Source organism: Parasteatoda tepidariorum, chromosome 4 (assembly GCF_982258835.1).
Source record: "Parasteatoda tepidariorum strain Cologne lab strain chromosome 4, Ptep-v5.0, whole genome shotgun sequence".
In the NCBI taxonomy this organism is placed as follows: Eukaryota; Metazoa; Arthropoda; class Arachnida; order Araneae; family Theridiidae; genus Parasteatoda; species Parasteatoda tepidariorum.
The window spans coordinates 41,754,515-41,775,171 of NC_141758.1; the positions used below are offsets into that span (position 1 = coordinate 41,754,515).

Sequence of the window (20,657 nt, forward strand, 5' to 3'; positions counted from 1 at the left end):
TATTAATTGACCGTTTAACAGTTATTAAAAAGTAAATAAGTTATCATAACTTTTATTAGAAGTTTTGTGTAAAACTGAATCTAGCGTAACATGCAATTAAAATAGGAGATAAAGTAAAATATAACCGTTTTACAATTATTGAAGAATAAATAAATTACAGATATTTTTATTTTAAGTTTTGTATAAAACTTAAGCTAGCGTAATATGTAGTTAAAATATGAATATAAAATTGTGAAAAATTATTAGGAATTCATCAAAATTCATCGAAACTCACTAAGTCCCCAATTCATTAATTCACCAATTTATAAAAAGACATTAAACTAGTTTTTATAGTAACCAGATATTAAATAAAAATATAAGAAAAAAGATTGTAACTGCAATTGTAGAGGAAGTTGCTATAGTTACCGAGTAAAATAATTAGAAATTTTCGCTCTTTTAGAATTAGGAATTACATCTGTGAAACCAAATCTGTGTTAATACAATAAAACTTTTTTGGTAATTGAGCTTTCAACTGAATATTTTTTATTTTATATGTAACAATTTAATTAATGAATTAATATTTCAAAAAACTGTATTAACATCAAGTGTCATGAACTACAAGTTCAAAAAATGTCTTCGAACTTGTGTCGTATGAAAAGTATCTTATTAACGATTGAAAATTTGAGCAAGATATAGGGAGAGTATGAACTAATTGTAGGAATTGAAAAAAGTATGGTCAAAACTATCAGAATACTGAAAAATTTATCGTGTCCATGTTTCTTGCCCTATGGGTCCACTAAAAAGCTCGGCAATTTTTAACTAAGCGCTTTCTTAAACACTTTAGTAAAATTAACAATAAAGTATGGTTTTATAATCTGTGATAACATTTGGTAAATGTGACAAAATTTGGTTATTTTATAATTATAGCTTAAAACATGGCATAAAAACCATTTATTCTGTTAAATCTCTTCAGTTTTTACTAAATGCGTGGTAATCAGAATTATAATTTTGAAAGCCGAAATTTCTAGTAAAACGTTACCATTTGAACGGAAAAATTACTAAATGAATGGTTTAAATACCCCATATTTTGGTTCAGAATTTTTTCAATTTTCTTTTAAAAACAGAAATGTTATCACATACAATACGATAATTTTACAAGAAATTTTTTTCTCTGTGATTTTTATTTTATTGAAATTTTGCTTCACCTTTAAAGTGAAACAGAATTAGATACTTTTATTGAGAATAATGTTGAAAAAAATGTATATCTGACATTTGTTTTAGCTGTAGGTTCGTGACCGATTCGTCTCCGACTGTAGTTGTGTTTTCCACGAAGGGTAACATGTTCGTGAACATAACGCGTACTTCGACCTTATTTATGAGTTCCTAAAAGTATTTCAACAAAATAAAATAAGACTCTTACTGGAATTGTAAAACATTTCTGAAATTTAAAAATAACAATGAATGAAGTAGTTTAACCAAAATGAAAAACGGAACATTTTAAAAACATCAGAATGCCACTTACTAAGATGCATTTGTAATGGCTCGAGGAGCTTAACTTACAAATCGTAATTAATATTTCAAATTTGCGAAATAACACGCATAAACGCATTTTTCTGAAAAAGCATACTATTTTTTGACGAATTTTGATTCTTCACCATCAAAATATTTAGAATGAGTAATCGCAATCTGGAAAATATGGCCCAAAATATGGCCCTCTTTGACGCAGATGAGACACCTGTGTCCCTTATATATATTTTTTTCTGGTGTTCTAATTACAAGCAAAAATATACTTTGGTGTATTTTAATTATGAGAAACAGTCTAATAGTTGAAAGTCTAATTGTACTAAAAAATCTGTTTGATTATCGGAATTATATTTGTATAAAATATAAAATCCGAAAAATAAAGAAATAAATAATAGTTTGAAAATATTTTTTTTCATTCATATTCTAAAATTTATCAATAATAGATTTTGTAAATTAAAGAAATTCTAATGATGAATAACTGTTTCTCTTAGATCTAAATAAGTGCAAATAAGTGTAAATTGTTTTGAAAAATTATTGTTTGAAAGGGAGTTGTGTTAGGAGGATTTTACTTATAACGCAGAAAAATAAACACCGGTGTTTTATGCTGTATTTCATAACCATAAATTATTAAAATTCTAAATGTAATATTTTTCAATTATTTTAATCTAAATTAATACAAAATATGTTTCTCTTAGATCTAAATAAGTGCAAATATGAAAAATTATTGCTTGAGAGTGAGTTGTCTTAGGAAGATTTGACTTCGCTGGAAAGAAAAAAAAACACCCTGTTTCGTGCTGTGTTTCATACTCATTAATTATTAAAATGCTAAATGTAATATTTTTCAATTATTTTAATCTAAATTAATACAACATATTGAAAAAAATATAAAAAATATGTTTAATAAAAATTCTATTTCGAAAGGTTAAGACTGTAACGCGGTCAAAATTTTGGGTTCTTAATGTTAAGTATAACAAACTAAAAAGTATCATTAAATTCATTTTTTTGAAATAATTATAAAAATAAACTTTTCTCGTACAATTATTTTCAGATAAATAAATTTCATAATAGTGCATTATATATAGTAGAAATTTAATACAATATATTAGAAATAAGCAAAAAGTGAATTAACGTTAAGAGGCCCTAACTTTTGACCAGTTTCCTGCTCAAATTATTGGAAACATATTTTCCAACTCCCTCCCATGTTTTGAAGGTATAGAGTCCAGTTCCGTTGAAAAAGGATGTTTATTCCAAGAAAGTGCGTTTTGCGTTGTGATTTCGTAACTTGAAACATCTCCTGCCCAAATATTTCAATATATTAAATGTTACTCCCTCAAATCATTAAGATTACATCTTAATACATGAAAACCCAATAATTAGATAAAAAGTTATTAAAGTATTCTGTCTTTTATTTTGCTCACCATACATATTTATAAAAAAAATTGTTCATTAACTTAATGATCGAAGAGCTTATTGGAACAATATGTATGTTAAAAGGAGGTTTAATGTAATCGAGAAAATCATATTTACATTTATGTAGAAACATCAGAAAGCTGATTACAAAGCTCTTCTTTTTCATTAAAAACCGCTTCAATAGAAGAATTTATTTAAGTTTTATAATTACAACTGATTTTACATGATTTTAAACACAGAAATTTGAGTTTTTTTTATTCCCTCCAAAATTCTATTTAACATGTTTTTACTTAATACGTAGTAACAGCTCTTCAATTATAGCTTGAAAATACGGCACCATAATTAAATTTATTGCACAAAAAATTAATTAAATCTATGGTACATAATTAAATTTGTAGTACAAACCCCCGCCCCCATCTAAAATTGCTACAGAATTTTGAATTTTTTTTTGTTTTGGAATCCGTTAATTCGATTGCATACGTTTACATTACAGAACACAATTTTACGTAATTTATTAAATATCATATTTGTTAAATTTACATAATAATTAATATTATTAAAACATACTATTAATATTTATTATAATTCAATACAACTTTAATTAACAATTTCCTAATTGTTAACGAAATTGAAACTAATGTAATTAACATGCTGCAATTTAAAAACAAAGAAATAACATTTCAATTTTTAAGCATTTAATTTTGTATATAATTAAGGGATAATAACAGGCAATAATATTAAAAAAGAATGATAAAATAAAGAATAATGGTTAAATTAAGTAATAAATAAATAGTTTATCCATATAATATAACCGTTATAACTTAAATTGATTTTATGATGTTAACCACGAAAGATATCTGTATATTATTTGTTTTTTAATGATCGTTTAAGAAGTATCTGATCTTATACTTATGGTAATCTTTAAAGGTCTTTTTTACCTGGATTAATCATAAACTCCTTGGTTTTTTCTCCGGATAATAAATGGAATTCTTGTTTCCAAACAACACTAGGCAAATGGTTTTTATCAGTTCCAAATTTCAAAGCAAGTGTAATTGTTGCTCCAACATTTCGATCCAAAAAACATGTTCCACTGTCTAAATTCCATTCATCACAAGAGAAAGCTGGGCGAAGGTAAAATTCTTCTATACTATAAAAATTCATTCTTTATTTTTTAGACATACATTTAGTTATTATCATATAGCCTTATTACATGCCTGAGAAATTCAACTTTACAGGATAGCTAAAGCAGACGAGAACGAAAATTAAAAAATAATTACATGATAAAATGAAAAATGTTATAATCGTCTGCAAAATTTTTTATCACTTAAAATCATTTCAGTAGTAAAATCATAAACTAGTAACAAATTAATGTAGCATGACAACTTCTCAAATAATTCTTTTCAATTGATTGAATTTTTCTACTCGTTATTTGACATTTTCTATAGCTGCCAAAAACTTTAAAAAAAATTCATAATGAAACTTACAATAAAGCTCACGAAAACTATATTTTTTAATGATTGAAGTTCAAGTTTATGAAGTTCTTTTTAATCGTTTGATTATCTGTTTTATTTTTAAGTAAAATGTGGTTAGATTTTTTTTTGTAACGATGATGAGTATTAAAGAAGTACAAAACATTTTATTTTCTTGTACTTAGAGTAATCGATGCTTTGATTTAAATATTTTAACTTCACATTTTTTTTCTAATTCCAATTTTTTTTTTATATGTGGAATATAATACTTATTTGAAATGCTAACATTGCATATATTTAATCCTTTCAAACCAATAGAAGCACAAATACGAATAAGTGTTACTGCATAATTTGTTACTGGAAAACAAATAGTTACTATATGTTATATACGTTTATACATATAGTTACAACATAAATGCTTTTCGATGCATTATCAATTTAAATTTTTTCCACTATTTATTTCCTCAAAAACAAATTGAAATGCCTGCAAGTGACGTAGTGTGGGCATCTCGATCCTGATTGGTTGTTGAAACGTGACCTTTGTTTACGTTAGCAACTGTTTTTTTTCATTCTATTTCGAGTAAGCCAAGCCCATCAAGTATCAATTTACTTTAGTGACATATTCTATGTTCTAACACAAAGATTCTTTCACAAGGATTTCAATCCTTTCACTATATATTTCTTAAGGTCTGGTTTCTTAGGACAAGCGCCTTATCTGGGCGTCGGCGTGACGTCAACGTCCCGCTGACGCCAACAAAATACTGGTTTGTTAGCTCAAGGCCTGGTTTATTAGAACTAGCGCCTTATCTGGGCGTCAGCGGAAAGTTGATGTAGAGCGGACGCCAAAAAAATACTTTTTTGTTAGCTCAGCCTGAGCAATCGGTCCAACGCAGACATTATCTCTCATTGCGCATGCGTTAATAACGTAAACAAATATTTATTTTGAATTTGTTTTGATTTTGTTATTGTCGACCACTGTTTTAGAGTACAAATAATGACTTTGTCCAACAAAAAACACATTATAGCTGAGCTAAATGAAGAGTGCTATGTTTAATGAAGAAGCTATGTTTAATATCAAAATCAAAATCTTGGCTGATTTCAATGTGCTGTTGGATGTTGTCCGCCATTGCTTCTGTGGTTAACGTCACGTTGTAATCCAACTGCAGTTGAGTTGGACGGCAATTGTAGTTCAAGATGAGCGTTCGATGACGTATACTATCAAGCTCACAAATGGACCAATCAAAGGTTAGCGCTGATTTCCAGCTGACGGCGTCCTGTCCTAAGAAACCAGGCCTTTACTTAACACAAATACAGGCATGAAGCCACGTTGAACATAAACGAACTAATTAGTAGTTATCCATCAAAGTTTGCCAGGTACACAAAACAAAAATATATCACGGTTACAGTAAAATACATAAAAAATAATAAATCCAAGTTAAGTAAAAGATAAAGACGAGAGTGAATTATATTTCAACGAATTCGATTTGCGATACGGTGCTCTATTAAATTAACTTCACGTTAACTAACAAACTTATGTGGTGAAACTTAGCTCAACTTTGACACGCCACTTTGCTTATAAACAATCAGCTGGAGCTGATGTCATAGGTTCACATGTGTGGGTATCTGTATTAGATAGTGGGTAATTTGTGGGATTAGTGGGTAATGTTATTAGATAGGAAAATACTACATTGGGGAGAAGCATTCTCCCAGTTTGACTCATAACTTTGTGGGTTTTAAACTACATATACGACTACTAGGTTGTTTTTATCCAACTTACCAGTTGTACTGGCATATGGAAGAGAACAGTACTCAAAAGAAATATAATCTAGTTATTATTATTTCTTTTTTTAATTTTCCTCTCCTCATATTTCTTCTAAAAGACTGCCAAACAATGAATAATTTATGCATAATAATTGCATAATTATGAAAAATCGAGACATTTTATGGGAGTTTTCTATTGTTTTAAACAAAAAAACAGAAATTAATTAATAGAATTAATTTTTAGAATTTATAAAAGTCTTAAATTTTAAACGTCGAAAAAATAACTCGAAAAACCACTTAAAGTCATAAGGTAAAAGATTCATTTATTTGTTAAAATTTATAATATTTAAATATTTACAACAAGTAAAAATTTTTAATATATTATACATATTTTATTATGTGGTAAGCTCGCTTCATCTTGACGTTAAGTATAGTAGACGATCTAAATATGGAGCACGATGAATTTGTTTAATTTTCCTTGTGAAGAGGTTAGGATACAATGTTTTGTTATTTATATTTGTATAATTAATTTTTTAATGCTGATCTTAAAATGAAAATTTTCCAATACCTGAGTATGATACTTTAACTTGTTTGTTTATTGAGAGAAACTTGTTTTCATCAAACACTTATTTATTTTTATTTATTCCAAGATGAACATATTTATATATATCTAAAACATTAAGCAGAATTGGCATAAATAAAAATTGTACAGGTCATTTATCATACCGTTCTCCTCTTAATATACTTCACTTTAGATTATGCCACACTAAGAAGCCATAACTTACAATAAAAAAGTAAAATAAGAGCATTCTCAGAACAACTACTTGTTGACCAAGGGGGTCATAAGGCTAGGACCTCACAATTCCGGACACCTTTATTTTCCAAATAAACTACTGCTCATCGATATGAAGGTTTCAAGCCGCCATCGGGAATCGAACCACTGTCCTAAACAAAACAGCCGAGTGCCTTAACCACTGTGCCATCGTATCTTATGATTTCCAGTACTTAATTTTTAATGCAAACCAACAAATTGAGTATTTTTTAAATAAAAGTAATTAATTTTCAATTATTTTACTGAAAATACTTACTTTGTTTTACATTTTAAGCAACGTGTTTTCGTTCGAATTTTTTTAGACGAACTAGATTTCGACTTGCGTGGCTTACGAATTCCATTTAATTCTTTCGATAAAAAGCCCTCAATCGAATCAGTGCCTTCGGGTTCCTTCTCCACTGATCTTGACAGCAGAGACTGTCTATTTTTCAATGAGTTATACTTGTGAGATCGTCCTAGTCTGTAGGGTCGATGATAACTAACAAGAATTGATAATTTCAGAAGCTGTAGAATCTGATGGAAAAGTTAACGATAAACAACACAGACGATAAAATAAAAAAATTAGACAAAAAGAAACTCCCAAATAATAATATGGAGTTGTTTAAGATTACCTTTGACATTAATTCATTTAACAGTAAACTATATATATTTTTGAAATATATTGAACATTTACGTATCTTAGAAAAAATATTTATCATTTAGAAAAGTCTTGGTATGTCTTAAACTTAAATTTAAAAAAAAATGTTTAATACGTTTGAAAAATTGAAATTTTAAAAAAAGTGATTAATAAGTTTAAAAAAATAAGTCTTTTGAACAAACGGTTTTATGTTATTAACGGTTATATAGAAAAGTAAAATTATCAAGACATCCTAATATCATCTATATCATTATATAGCTAATTTTCTATATAAATTTTTAAAAATATCTTCTGTGAGAAAATTGAATTGGGTATACTATAGCCTACGTCATAGATCGTGTTATTCCTACTAAATTTAACTAGTAAACAGCATTTTCTGCGAACCTGATTTCTAGCAACAAGTAAAAGCATCAAACGAAGTGTCTTGTTTATAAGTCCCTACTCGCCAGGTTGGAATTGTATTAGTCTAGTTCCTTTGGAAATAGTTTATATTGTTGTTTTACCGAAGTTTACGAATTTAGTAAACATATTTAAAACTCAGTTTATTAATTAAACTAAAAGGTAAATGTTATTCCTAGTAAGTGGAAGTAGTTGTGCTTTTTTCATATTATACCCAATTATTTGAGCAAACGATTTTATATTTACAATACATGTTCTAAATCCCTTTAAAACGCATAAATAAAGACAGAAGAACCTATGTTTTAGAGCTTTTGATTGCCCTATAATCACTTATTAGTAATTACAGCATTTTCTTTTCTTTTTTTAATAAAATTTTTTTATACGAAAATTATTAAATCAAATAATTATTCAAATATGTAATGTAAATTATGCAAAATTGAAAAGTAATTTTAAACATTTTCTTATAGAAAATATGATTGTACGGTTCCTTATTATTATTAAGTTCTTCGGGGACAACTAACAACCTTAAGCAACAATTACGTTTTTCCATAGAAAACACAATTGTTTGATAAAATGGGAGTAAAGGTTATGATTGAATCGTTTTTTCTGAAAACTCTTTATTTGGTTTTTAACTCATGAAGTTAAAACGGCGGGAATCATTTCGTTACCAATTCAGACATAAAGCAATATAGCCTCAAAGAAGAAAAAAAAAAAAAAAAAAAAAAGAAATTGCGCGGTCAAGGAAACATTTACTGTCCGATCAAATTCATCCAATGACCTGAAAACCGCATGCGTCATAAGTTTCGCAACATCTAACGCATTGCTTTGACACTGTTGAAGTTTTTCAAGGGCCATTTGTAATATTTATTACTTTATTTGTCATTTATACAGTAAAAGCTCGATATAACGAGAACGGCATAATACGACCGCTATTACAACATGTTCCCTAGTCACCGGTAAAATGCTGATATTAAAGATATATAGAAATTGTATGCTTATAACGAACTGAAAATTACCAGCCTCCCGCTATTACAGCCTATTTTAAGGAAACACATTTCTTTGCTGTTCAAATTAGCAGTGGTATAAGAAAAATAGCAAAGTAGACGAAATTTTTATTCATTTATAGCATCATTTCACCTATATGTTTAACCCTTTATGCTTATAAAGTTATGTGTGGGCATCCACTGACTAAGTTATATTCCTCCTCATAAAAAAAAAATTTCTTGTGCTATTTTTAAGAATTCTGTCGCACACTTGTAGAAGACGGCTTTTTTAAACCACGTACAAATAATGTTCGAATCTATCTCTTCTAGATAGCCTTCTTTACCGCCAAATAACGCCAAAGTCTATTGCATTTAATTATTATTTTTTTTTTTTTGCTTGCATTAAAAACTCCCAGTCCTATTTACAAGCTGTAAGAAAAAGCAATCTACTCTAGATACACGTATTCTACATCAAAATAGTTGCTAAAAATAAAAGGGTAAAGGGTAAATGTGTATATTTCATCCTTCGGTCTTTTTTTTTTTTTATAGTTGTTTCAACATTTTATATTTGCATTCGTTTATAACGACAAGCTCACTATAATTCAGCCTGAAATTGCCATTATAACGTGATTTTCTGTAATTAGAAGGAATTTGAAAATAGATTATATTGAATTGTGAATAGATTATTGAATTGTGAATATAATTATCTTTATGAACAGTAAGATATGAAATATTTATTTGAAATTCATGAAGTAGGAAACAAAACATTCTTAATGCAGATAATTTAAAAAAAAGAATTTAATAAAAAGAATTTAAAAAAAAGAATTGTGAATATAATTTTCTTTATGAAGAGTAAGATATGAAATATTTATTTGAAATTCATGGAAAGGAAACAAAACATTTTTAATGCGGATGGATAGCATAATTTGAAAAAAAAAATAAATAAATCTAAAACAAGTTTATTTCAGTTTCATGATTGATCATGTAGACCTCTAGGCAAATCATCAACTAATATATTTTTGTAATTAGGCGTCTACGTCTGATATTTCTTAGTACCTAATGGAAAAACACAAAAATAGTTGTATTCATATTCCTAAAAAACCTGATTGATTCATAAAAAACCTGAGCTGACCTCATAAAAACCTGACCTGAGCACACTATTATATTTCAAGACTCTTCAAAATTTATAACAGTGTTATTTTATTTGACTAATAAATGAATTACTTTTAAAATTTCATGCTCATAAGGGACTAACTAATTTTAAAATTCATAGACTAAATTTCTAATAGTGTTGCTTAATTTGACACATTTATTGATTATTCATAATATTTAACCCTCATAAAGGATAAAAAAATTTAGAAACCATTAGTTGAATTTCTAACTGTGTTGTTTGATTTGATAAATTGAACCTTGAACTACTTTTTAAAATATATGCACATAAAAAACATCTAAATTAAATTTTAAATCCATCGACTAAATTCCTATAATTATTGTTTAATTTAACAAATAAATGAATTACTTTTTAAAATTTGACGCTTCTAAAGAACATCGAATCTTAACTTAACCGCCATTCACTAAATTTCTAATAGTGGTGTTTAATTTGTCAAAAAAATTAATTTCTTTTAAAATTTAATGTTCATGAATAACATCTAACCAAAGCTAAAAACTACCGACTAAATTTCTAACGGTGTTGCGTGATTTGACAAACAGAAGTTTAAATTACTTCGGAGAATATATAATAATGAAGATCGCCTAAACCAAATTTGAAAATCGTTAACAAAATTTCCAACGTGGATCTTTAATTTGACAAATAAATGCTGCAATTTCAAAATTTGATGCTCATAACGAATTTTTAAACTAAAAAATCATTGACTAAATTTTTAAAAGTGTTGTTTAATTTAACAAATAAAAGAATCACTTTTTAACATTTGATATTCATAAAGAGTTTCTAAATATTTAAAAACCATTAACTATATTTCTAACAGTATTGTTTGATTTGATAAACAGACAAATTACTTATGAAAATTTGATCTTCATAAAGAATATCGAAACAAAATTTAAAAACTATCGATTATATTTCTAACAGTGTCATTTTATTTGGCAAATAGATAAATTACTTCTGAAATTCGATGCTAATTAAGAACATTTAAAAATCATCGAATAAATTTCTAAGAGTGTTGTTTGACTTGAAAATTAAATGAATTTCTTTTAAAATTTATTGCTCATGAAGAACATCTGAAGAAAATTTTAAAACCATCGAATAAATTTCTAAGAGTGTTGTTTGATTTGAAAATTAAATGAATTTCTTTTAAAATTTATTGCTCATACAGAACATCTGAACTAAATTTTAAAACCATCGACTAAATTTCTAAGAGTGTTGTTTGATTTGACAAATAAAAGAATCACTTTTAAAATTTGATGCTCATAAAAAAAAAACATCAAACCTAAATTTAAAAAAAACCTTACTAAATTTCCAACAGTGTTGTTTGATTTGAAAATTAAATGAATTGTTTTTAAAAGTTGATGCTCTTAAAGAACACCTAAACTGAATTTTAAAACCACCTACTGAATTTCTAACAGTTTCGTTTGACTTGACTACTAGATATATCATTTTTATAATTCGATGCTCATTAACAAAGGTATGACCTTAATTATTCAAACATTGCATGCCAGAAAACATATAAACAAAATATCAAGTCATTGTCTGATAATTGAAAATAACCAGGGAAGTTTAGAATAAATTGAATCTAACCCGCGCCGGATATCCGGAAAGGTTCAATAGGATGTGTGCGACTCGCAGAAGTTTCCATAGAAAGGATATGACTAAGGAAATAAGTGCTAGAATTTCTCTCTAGACAAAGTATTTAAATAGTAACTATTTTAAATAATAGTCACGTCTTTTAACCAGTAGCATAAAAATAGTCAACTTGTTACTTTGTTATAATTATATTTGCATTTCGGTCATTAATAGATTAGATTGAATTTGAACTATCTAAATTACTTCAAATATTTAATGTTAGTTGAAATTCTGGTTATAACAATATGATAACGACAATTACGTGTCATTAGGAGTACTTATTTTTTAAAATTTATCTCACCTCTCTATTTTCGATTCCTGACATGCTAAGCTCCGAGATGTTTCAACTTGAGAAACTAACAATTACTATGGCAAATGTTAAGAGATTTTTTTTCCAAGAAAGTTATACAATAGTGTGAAAGAAAACTATGCACTTTTAGTCTAATTTCGTGATGTTCTTTAAATATTAGTATTTCTTTACCTTTAATTTGTTATATTCTTAGAAAACGGTATAACAGAACACATAGGTTTTCTCAAATAAACGGCGAGACGTTTTCAAAGACACGTGAGAGCGGCGGTATCCTGATTCGTTAGGTATTGCATCAAAATTAATATAAAAATATGGTATTTCTTACTATGTTTGGTAGAATCTAGTAATTTTAACATGATACCTTAGAACATGGCAAAATAAATTTACTTGGTAAAATTTATTTTTTTAGTGGGGTAACAACTAAATGTACTTGGTAAAATTAATTTTTTTAGTGGGGTAACAAGAACAATATTTATGAAAACCAGAGTCTCCACTAAACCGCTACCATATGAACGGAAAAAATTACCAAACGAATAATTTAAACACTGCATAGTTTGATTTTATTACCTGGATTATGTTTTTTTTTTTTTTTTTTTGCGAAGTATTATTACCATATAACAGTGTTTCCCAAACTTATTACTTTTGTGTACGCTTTCTAAATTTTTCGTAACGTTGTGTACCACTAATAAAAAAATAAATGCATTTTTTACTATAAAAAATTGCACAAAAAGTAAATTTCATAACTGGCTGTTGACACCACTAATAATTAACTGTTAACTCTGCAAAAAATAGCCAATAGAAAAATACGTAATCATAAATTTTCACGGCTATGTTTTTAAATAAAATTTTTTGAAATTTTCGTTTGTTGCAAGATATTTCGCATAAAAACTCGTACCCCCACTAATCAAACTCGTACCCCCACTAATATGCCAAATCAAAATTATAAGAAGAAAATGTGTAACTCAGCGCTAACAACAATGTTGTGCTGTAATTCAACATCTGTTAGAAGTAATACAGGTTCGGTTGTCAGCACCAGCTAAATTTAGAACATCGCGGGTGATATACCCACACCGAGTGAAGTGTCAAAGGGGCACCAAGCGACAAATAAAACAGAAAAGACTCACAATTTAGTTGGGTTTTGTTGCCTGTTACTCACACATGAAAAAAAAAATTATTCTGCCTCTGGATTATAAGTATAAACCTATTTTAATGTGTTACACTGTAGGTACTCTTAAAGATTTAAATTTTTCTTTAAGTGGGAGATTTTACGGCCCCTTAAAAAAAAAATTGAGCAAAATATTTTTATGTTTAATTCAGTTTCAGGGAGTATTCTAGAAACATGACAAAATTATAATTACCAAGAAGTAATTTAATAGAAGAATATACATAATTTAGGTTTTAAAATCTTTTGGCACGACTTTCTTAAAATGAGAACCTAGTGGTAGAAACGGCAAACTATTCACTACACTTGTCAATAATAATATGAGGATATATTTTTACATCTTACGTTGTTCTATGATAAAATTTAATTATTTGTGAATATTATATATTAAAATAAATGTTTCACAATCTTTCATTCTGCATATGGTTTCGGATGGATACTTTTACATTATTAACAGCTTTGATAAAATATCGAATAATCTAAATAACTGTTTTGCTGGTATAAAATAAACACTTGTGCTTATACTATTGTATTTATTTATAATGTTTAAGCAAAAAAAAAAACTTCAAAAAAAAAAAAAAAAAGAAAAACCTGAGTTAAATTTACATTTAGAAATTCAGCGTTGCATATTTCAAAACACCAAATAAATGGGAACGATTCATGCAGTTGAGACTTAAGAATTCATACCTTATGTTTAGACTTTCTTTTTAAGCATTTATAAATATATTTTCTTTCTTATATTACTTTTTACTTATTTTTTTATTTACTGTTGTTCACTTTTTTATTGTTTTAATGCATTTACTGTTATTGTTATGGAGTTTATGTTACTGTTTTATCTTTTTGAAATTTGTTTTTCTTTCACGGTTTCAAGCTCATGCATAGAGGTCAATAGTTAATAGTTCTAAAAAAATATCTAAATCTAAATATAATAGTTACTAAAAAAATTTCTTCTAGATTATCGGAATCATATTCGTAATGAAATATAAAATAAATAAAAAAAAAAAAAAAACGGTGGGAAAATATTTTTTTTTTAATATTTAGATTCAAATATTTATCAATAGTTTATTTTGCAAATTAAGGTAATTTCAATAATGTTTCTCTAAAACCTAAATAACAGCAAATTTGAAGTGAGCCGTGTTTGGAAGATTTTACCTTTTACCCAGAAAAAGACACAGCTGTTTCATGCTCTATTTCGTAAGCATAAATTATTAAAATGTTAAATGCATTATTTTTTATTTATTTTGACTTGAATTAATACAAAATATTAAAAAAAATATGTTAAAGAAAAATTTTGCAAAAAAAAAAAAAAATAAAAAAAAAAAAATTAAATAAATAAAAAAATAGGTTGAAGCATATGTAATTAAAATAAAGCTGATATTATATTTGAAAATAAAAAATAGATATTTTAATTACAAAAATCATTCATAAATTCTAATAATTAAAGATTGTCTTTTCAAAATTTCATTCATAGGAATTAGAGTTCACTAATACGCGAAAATACGCACCTAGACGCGAATTTTCCGCATCACATTTGAGTTATATTCCTCAAAACGTTTACCTAAAATACAAATACGTCTAGTGAAATTTTTAGAAAAAATTGTTAGTTTTTTCCTAGTGTTAAACAGAAAATTAGTTAATGAGAGTAGAGAGACTGACTATGATCTCTTACATACATTCTGAATTAAGGAAATTAATTGCTATTTTTCTAACACTACCAGTAGCTACAGCTGGTTTTGAAAGATATTTTGCAACTCAAAATAGAATAAAATCTAAGAAGCAGCTTTGGAACGATTCGTTGACCTTTCCAGTTTGTTTTGCGAAGGACACTTTTTTCATGCCACCATTGTGACATGAATTTTGAACATGCCATTAAATGGTATAAGCGAAAAAAAGTACATAAATAATTTAAACTCCAAACATTTTATCAATAAATGTTGTTTCTTATAAAGATACATTAGTCTAATTGACCCAGAAGTAGTGAGAAAAATTATATGGATTTTTTTAAATTTTATTTTTATTTATTCACTTATTTTACTAAGTGTTTAAGCAAAAAATTCTGCTTTGTTTACCTAGCATAGTTTATCTGTTATACTCCTTGTAAATGAAATTGTCAATCAAGGTCCAAATGTCAAAAACCAAGGTCAAATTTTTTAACGAAATTTTTAACTTTTAAAAGCTAAAATCCAAATGTAGTTAAAATAGTATAGAACTAATATTTCTAGCTAAATTTGAAAACAATTTAATTCACATTTTCCTTAAGTGAAAATACTCAGGAGAAAATAAATTCTTTCTCTTTTGTTTAAATATCTATCGAGAAAATATAAAAGTTGTAAAAAAAATTAAAAAAAAATTATACTAAGTTGAAATTATCTCAGTTGAAAAATAGCGTAACAAAAGGAAAATTATTACAGATCTATTTCAATTTATCTCATTTTCAAGGTAATAAATAGGTTACTGAAACTATCTCAAAGTTATTTTAATTTTAAATTTATCATTAATTCACTTAAGTAGGAATTATTTACTCGATAATTTGTCGATACGTATTTACTAAATGAAATAAAAAATCATTTGAATCCTAATTAGATCAAATTAATTTACAATTTCAAATTTTATAATAACAAAAATTAGCATCAGTTTCTTCTTTAAGCATAAAGATCTCATGTAATATTTTGTATAATAATCTTTGTAAAAAGTACTATACTTACAATTAGCATCTGATACCATAAATACACCATCGAAACTCAAGAAACTGTTTCATTTGATGGTAAGACTATTAAAGTCTTATTAACTGTTATTTGAACTATTGTTATTTGATAATCATAATAGTTTTACTAATATTTATAGACATTTTCGCTCAACACTTGTGGCATAAAACACAACTTAGTTACAAGTTTAAAATTGGTAAAATTTTCAATTGGTTTACTATGGTCGATTGGTTTACAGGTTTAAAACTACAGGTTAAATTTTGAGCGTGCCAAAATGCATACAATATTTTGAAAAATTTTTATGTAGGCTGCAAAACTCAAAATTAATTCGCAATTATGAGTTAAAAGCATTCTTTAAAATTTTGATTACAGTTGAAGTGAATTAAGTACACTGAAATGATTTCGATTGCAGAATTGAACTTCTTATTTTTTATGCTGATGTTGATGCAACAAATTAACGACGATATGTACTGTCGCCAAACTTATCTAAACTTTTGAAACTAATTATAAGAAAGAAAAAAAAATCATGAGTAGCCAAAAAGAAAAAAAAATGCTTACCTACATTTTTATTCATAATATTTATTTATTTATATAGTTTTGTTAGTACTGATTATTTATGTAGTACTCAGGAGCTTCCAGTACTGATGAAAAACTACATAAGATTACCAAATCTTCGTGATATTTGTTGAGGCTATTTATCAGTCAATTTAATGAGTAAATATATTTTGTTTATGACAGATAAGGAGGTGCTACGTTTCCACTTTGAAGTATATTTTATAGTACAAAATAAATCCCCATTATACACTTTTCAAAACGTCGATTGATCAACTCTCATTTCAAATGATGTTTCTCAAATTCTTTATCAGATACTTTTTAAAAACAACATAGGTGTTTTATGCCAGCCAGTAGCCAGAGGTACTAATATCGTAAGCGAATGCTTAAATCTTTCTGATATTACCTGAAGTATTATGTTCTATATAATATGTACCCTATACAATACATTCTTTAACGGCGTTATATAATGCCTGTAATAGTATACCGTTCGCCAGCTATTTTAGACTATTTCTTGACCCTTATAGATCAAGTGATATAAGAAACTAAAATTAAAAAATTATAAATTATCGTGTATGCTAAACGCGATTTATATTTGCGTAATCTTGCGAATACGCACAATTGCCTTGCGAAAGCCTCAAATAATTTTGATTAAAAAATTTATGTCATTACTTATGCTATGTTACTTATTAATTATCATGTCTCTATATATCAATTGTAAGATACCTATGCGGGACATAAAAAATTTCAACCTGCAACTAATTATATCGTAAAATATATGGGATAATAATTCTAACCTAAAAAAGCTGCGTTTGTTTAGGTCACTATATTAAGTGAGCAAGAATTATCTAAGGCTGGAATAGTTTTTGCACACTTATGAGGTAACCACTACTTGTTTTTATACTAATGAATGTGAAATTTAATTACTTTGACAAATAATCACAAATTATTAGTTCGAAATTGTTATGAAAATTTAATTATTAGGACAATTAATCGTTAGTTAGTGCTTCTAAATTATTAGGAAAAGTAAAATTATAATGGCGGAAAGTGAAGGTTACTACAGAAAGAAAAACTACTAGCTGAAATTATTATTTATTTTATTAAGTAATGTCTCAAATCTCTGTATTTTTTAAATGCATTTTTTGTTCTATGTAAAAGTTTGCTCACTTATTAGCCCCAATGAAACAGTTATCCCCCCCCCTCAGTATGAAGTATCAAATTAACTAAAAAAGAAAAGGGGAATGAAAAAAAAACATTTCTAGTTTCAGTTGTAAATTAACCATAAAATCCTATGTCGACCAAGTTATCTTTCACTTTACGAAACAAAAAATTCTTTTGCTATTTTCGGGAATCCTACGTACCACACATTTTAATACTGTTTTTCGAAGGCACCGTTGTAATATGCTCTTTTTTTGCGAATAATAAGCTATTTTTATAACTGCTATGAGTTTGCAACTGTTAGATCAAGTTTAGCCCATCTAAAGACAGCGCTGTCTACGCTTATTTTAAAAATGGCGCATAAGTCAATGTGGAGAAAAGCCGCAGTTTTGTGAAAATGAAAAGCGTTTGTGGTCTAATTTTTTAATATTTAAAAACTTACTACAATACTGCATAACCTGGGCTCATAAGAATTTGCAAAAACTGAGAATAAGGCAGTAATTTTGATAATTTTCATCCAGGTGGGAAAATGTCTCCAAATTGGAGAGTTCTAAAAAAGTTTAATAACTTTTAAAATAGTTAAGTTATTTGTCCGTTTTAAAGCCCAGATAATTCTTCAAGGCAAGATTATATGTATAGTTTAAAATCATTGCATTGCTTCAAGTGTAAGGCGCTTAAACTATGTTTTTTTTTTATTTTCCTCGGCGACAGAGCTTCGAAAAACAGTGTTAAATGGATTAGCCTTACAATGGTGCCTATTTCTCTTCTTAGCAGCTAATTATTCCAATAAACATTGATTGAAATAATTGACGTTAAAAACTTTTGTTTACACTTACACTCGTCTTTTTATTCTTGCTATCTTAACATTAAACATGTATAGTTGCTTATAGCAACAAGCATCTAGTGACAATTCCATCTATTATTGTGGATTGTCGTTTTAATGGACTTTTACTGTACTTAAAGGTAAAATTTTAAGTTCAAATTTTCTCCTGTAAATTTATCTCCTAAAACTAAAATTCTGCAGTCCAGAACCAATTCTATAATCAAGCCCTGATGAATAGAGAATTAAATATAAGCGACGTAAAATTTATCTATCCTAATTTGAGTTTATTTAATTGGCCCCAAAATTATATTTTGATATTTTAAATCAATAGTCTTCTATTCCTCAGTTAAAAACAGAAGATAAGATAGATTAATAAGGTTTAGAAGTAAAACGGAAATGACAAGCCGAAACAGGATATGGGACATAGAAAATGCTTAAAAGAGGAAGTTTTAAAATTAACCGTGATTTTTCTTTCGCAAAGCGCATCTGAAGTTATTAAGTTTCATAACTTTATAATCTAAAAATAAAATTTAATTTTAAAATATTTTTATAATTAAGAAAAAATGATTGGCACACCCCAAACGATTTTTTTTCTGTAAATGAATATTTAAAAAGCATGTTTATTTCTATCAGTAGTGCATACATCTGCTTCAAAATTTTAATTTTTAAACACTTTTAGCTTATTTCGTACAATTTCAATAATATTAGTTTCTTTTTTTCAATATCACCATGAACTCAAGGATGCTTATAATATAGCTAATAAGGCTTCGAATTTGATAAAAAATTTATGATAAAATATCGCATAAAAACGAACAAAAAAAAAAAAAGAAAAAATACAGTTGAACTTCTTGCATCCGAATATTTTTAATAAAAGCTATTTTCAAACATAGGATGTTACATCAATTTCTGACATAGATGTCAAATATAGATTCATATCCAAACTTGATTCCGAATTGTTTGTTTTTTACACAATTGCATACTTTTTTAACTCAATTTCGATAATATGTTACCAAAACTGATTCCGAAATGTATCTTTTTTATACATATGCATATTTTTTTTCTTTACTCAATTTCAATAATATATGTTATTATTCATAATCAAAGCTGATTCCGAAGTGTTTGTTTTTACACATATGCATACTTTTTTTCTTTACTCAATTTCAATAATATATGTTACTATTCATAATCAAAGCTGATTCCTAAGTGTTTGTTTTTGCACATATGCATACTTTTTTTCTTTACTCAATTTCAATAATATATGTTACTATTCATAACCAAAGCTGATTCCGAAGTGTTTGTTTTTTATAGATACTTTCTGCACTGCTTTTTTCTTAACTCAATTTCAATAAATGCTATTATTCAATCGGATGATATTCAACTTCAACATCATGACATTGATATCATAATAACTTTGACATCAGGACTTTAAAATAAAAAACACTCTGCGCAGCATGACTACATTGAATTAATCATTTCATATGAGTAGCAGAGTGGTGAATTCTCAAATTGCCAGAAATCTCCGAAATTAAAATTTTTCTTGTTTCATGTCATAATAAATAATTATATCAATATTATTTTAACTAGTATATTGCGCTACTTTTTTTTTAAAACTTGATTTTTAGAGTTTATTTTTAAAAGCAGATTAAAAAACGATTTTGCCTCTATAATCTGAAAATTTTGATTATCTGAAGCATCTCAATTACTTCGGATAATTAAAGTCTTACGGTACTGAGGGAAAAAAAAGCCATTTATATCCTTCAACATTTATACACTTTTGCAATGTTAAGTGCGAAGTTTCAAAACGACAAAAATTGTTTCAACTAGTATTATTTTAAACATTCGTGCGACGCGCTGTTGCGACGTCTCTTTTGAAGTGCCGTTAAAAAGAAACCGCGAAGAAAGCCAAGTGTTAAAAATGACAGTTTTTATTTTCTTTTTCCCAAAACGTAACTTTAATTTTTAACTTATAGTTTTATAAGAGCTAGCCAAAAAAAAAAAAAAAAAATAATAATCAATTTTAGCAGAAAATAAAAAAAAAGAGTAAAGTATACTGAAATCCATTTAAACTTAAATCAGTTCTAAATTTAACCAAATTTTAAAGTATCCGTCTGGGTGAAAATCGACAATTTTGTGAGACTGGAAACACTGGATACATA

At 27.1% G+C, this 20,657-nt stretch overlaps 1 protein-coding gene across 2 annotated transcripts in view; it reads right to left on the reverse strand.

The window, feature by feature from the left end:
• Window positions 1–16,332, reverse strand: part of LOC107456436 (uncharacterized) — a 35,280-nt gene extending 18,948 nt beyond the window's left edge. For both annotated transcript variants that reach the window (XM_043047030.3, XM_071182207.2), the window contains exons 1-3: window positions 15,969–16,332; window positions 7,232–7,488; window positions 3,852–4,060 (exon numbers count right to left, since the gene is read on the reverse strand). In XM_043047030.3, the coding sequence (XP_042902964.1) occupies window positions 3,852–4,060; window positions 7,232–7,488; window positions 15,969–15,998 (496 nt within the window). In that variant the 5' untranslated portion in view covers window positions 15,999–16,332. The remainder of the gene's footprint in view (window positions 1–3,851; window positions 4,061–7,231; window positions 7,489–15,968) is intronic.
• Between the last annotated feature and the right edge of the window lie 4,325 nt (window positions 16,333–20,657).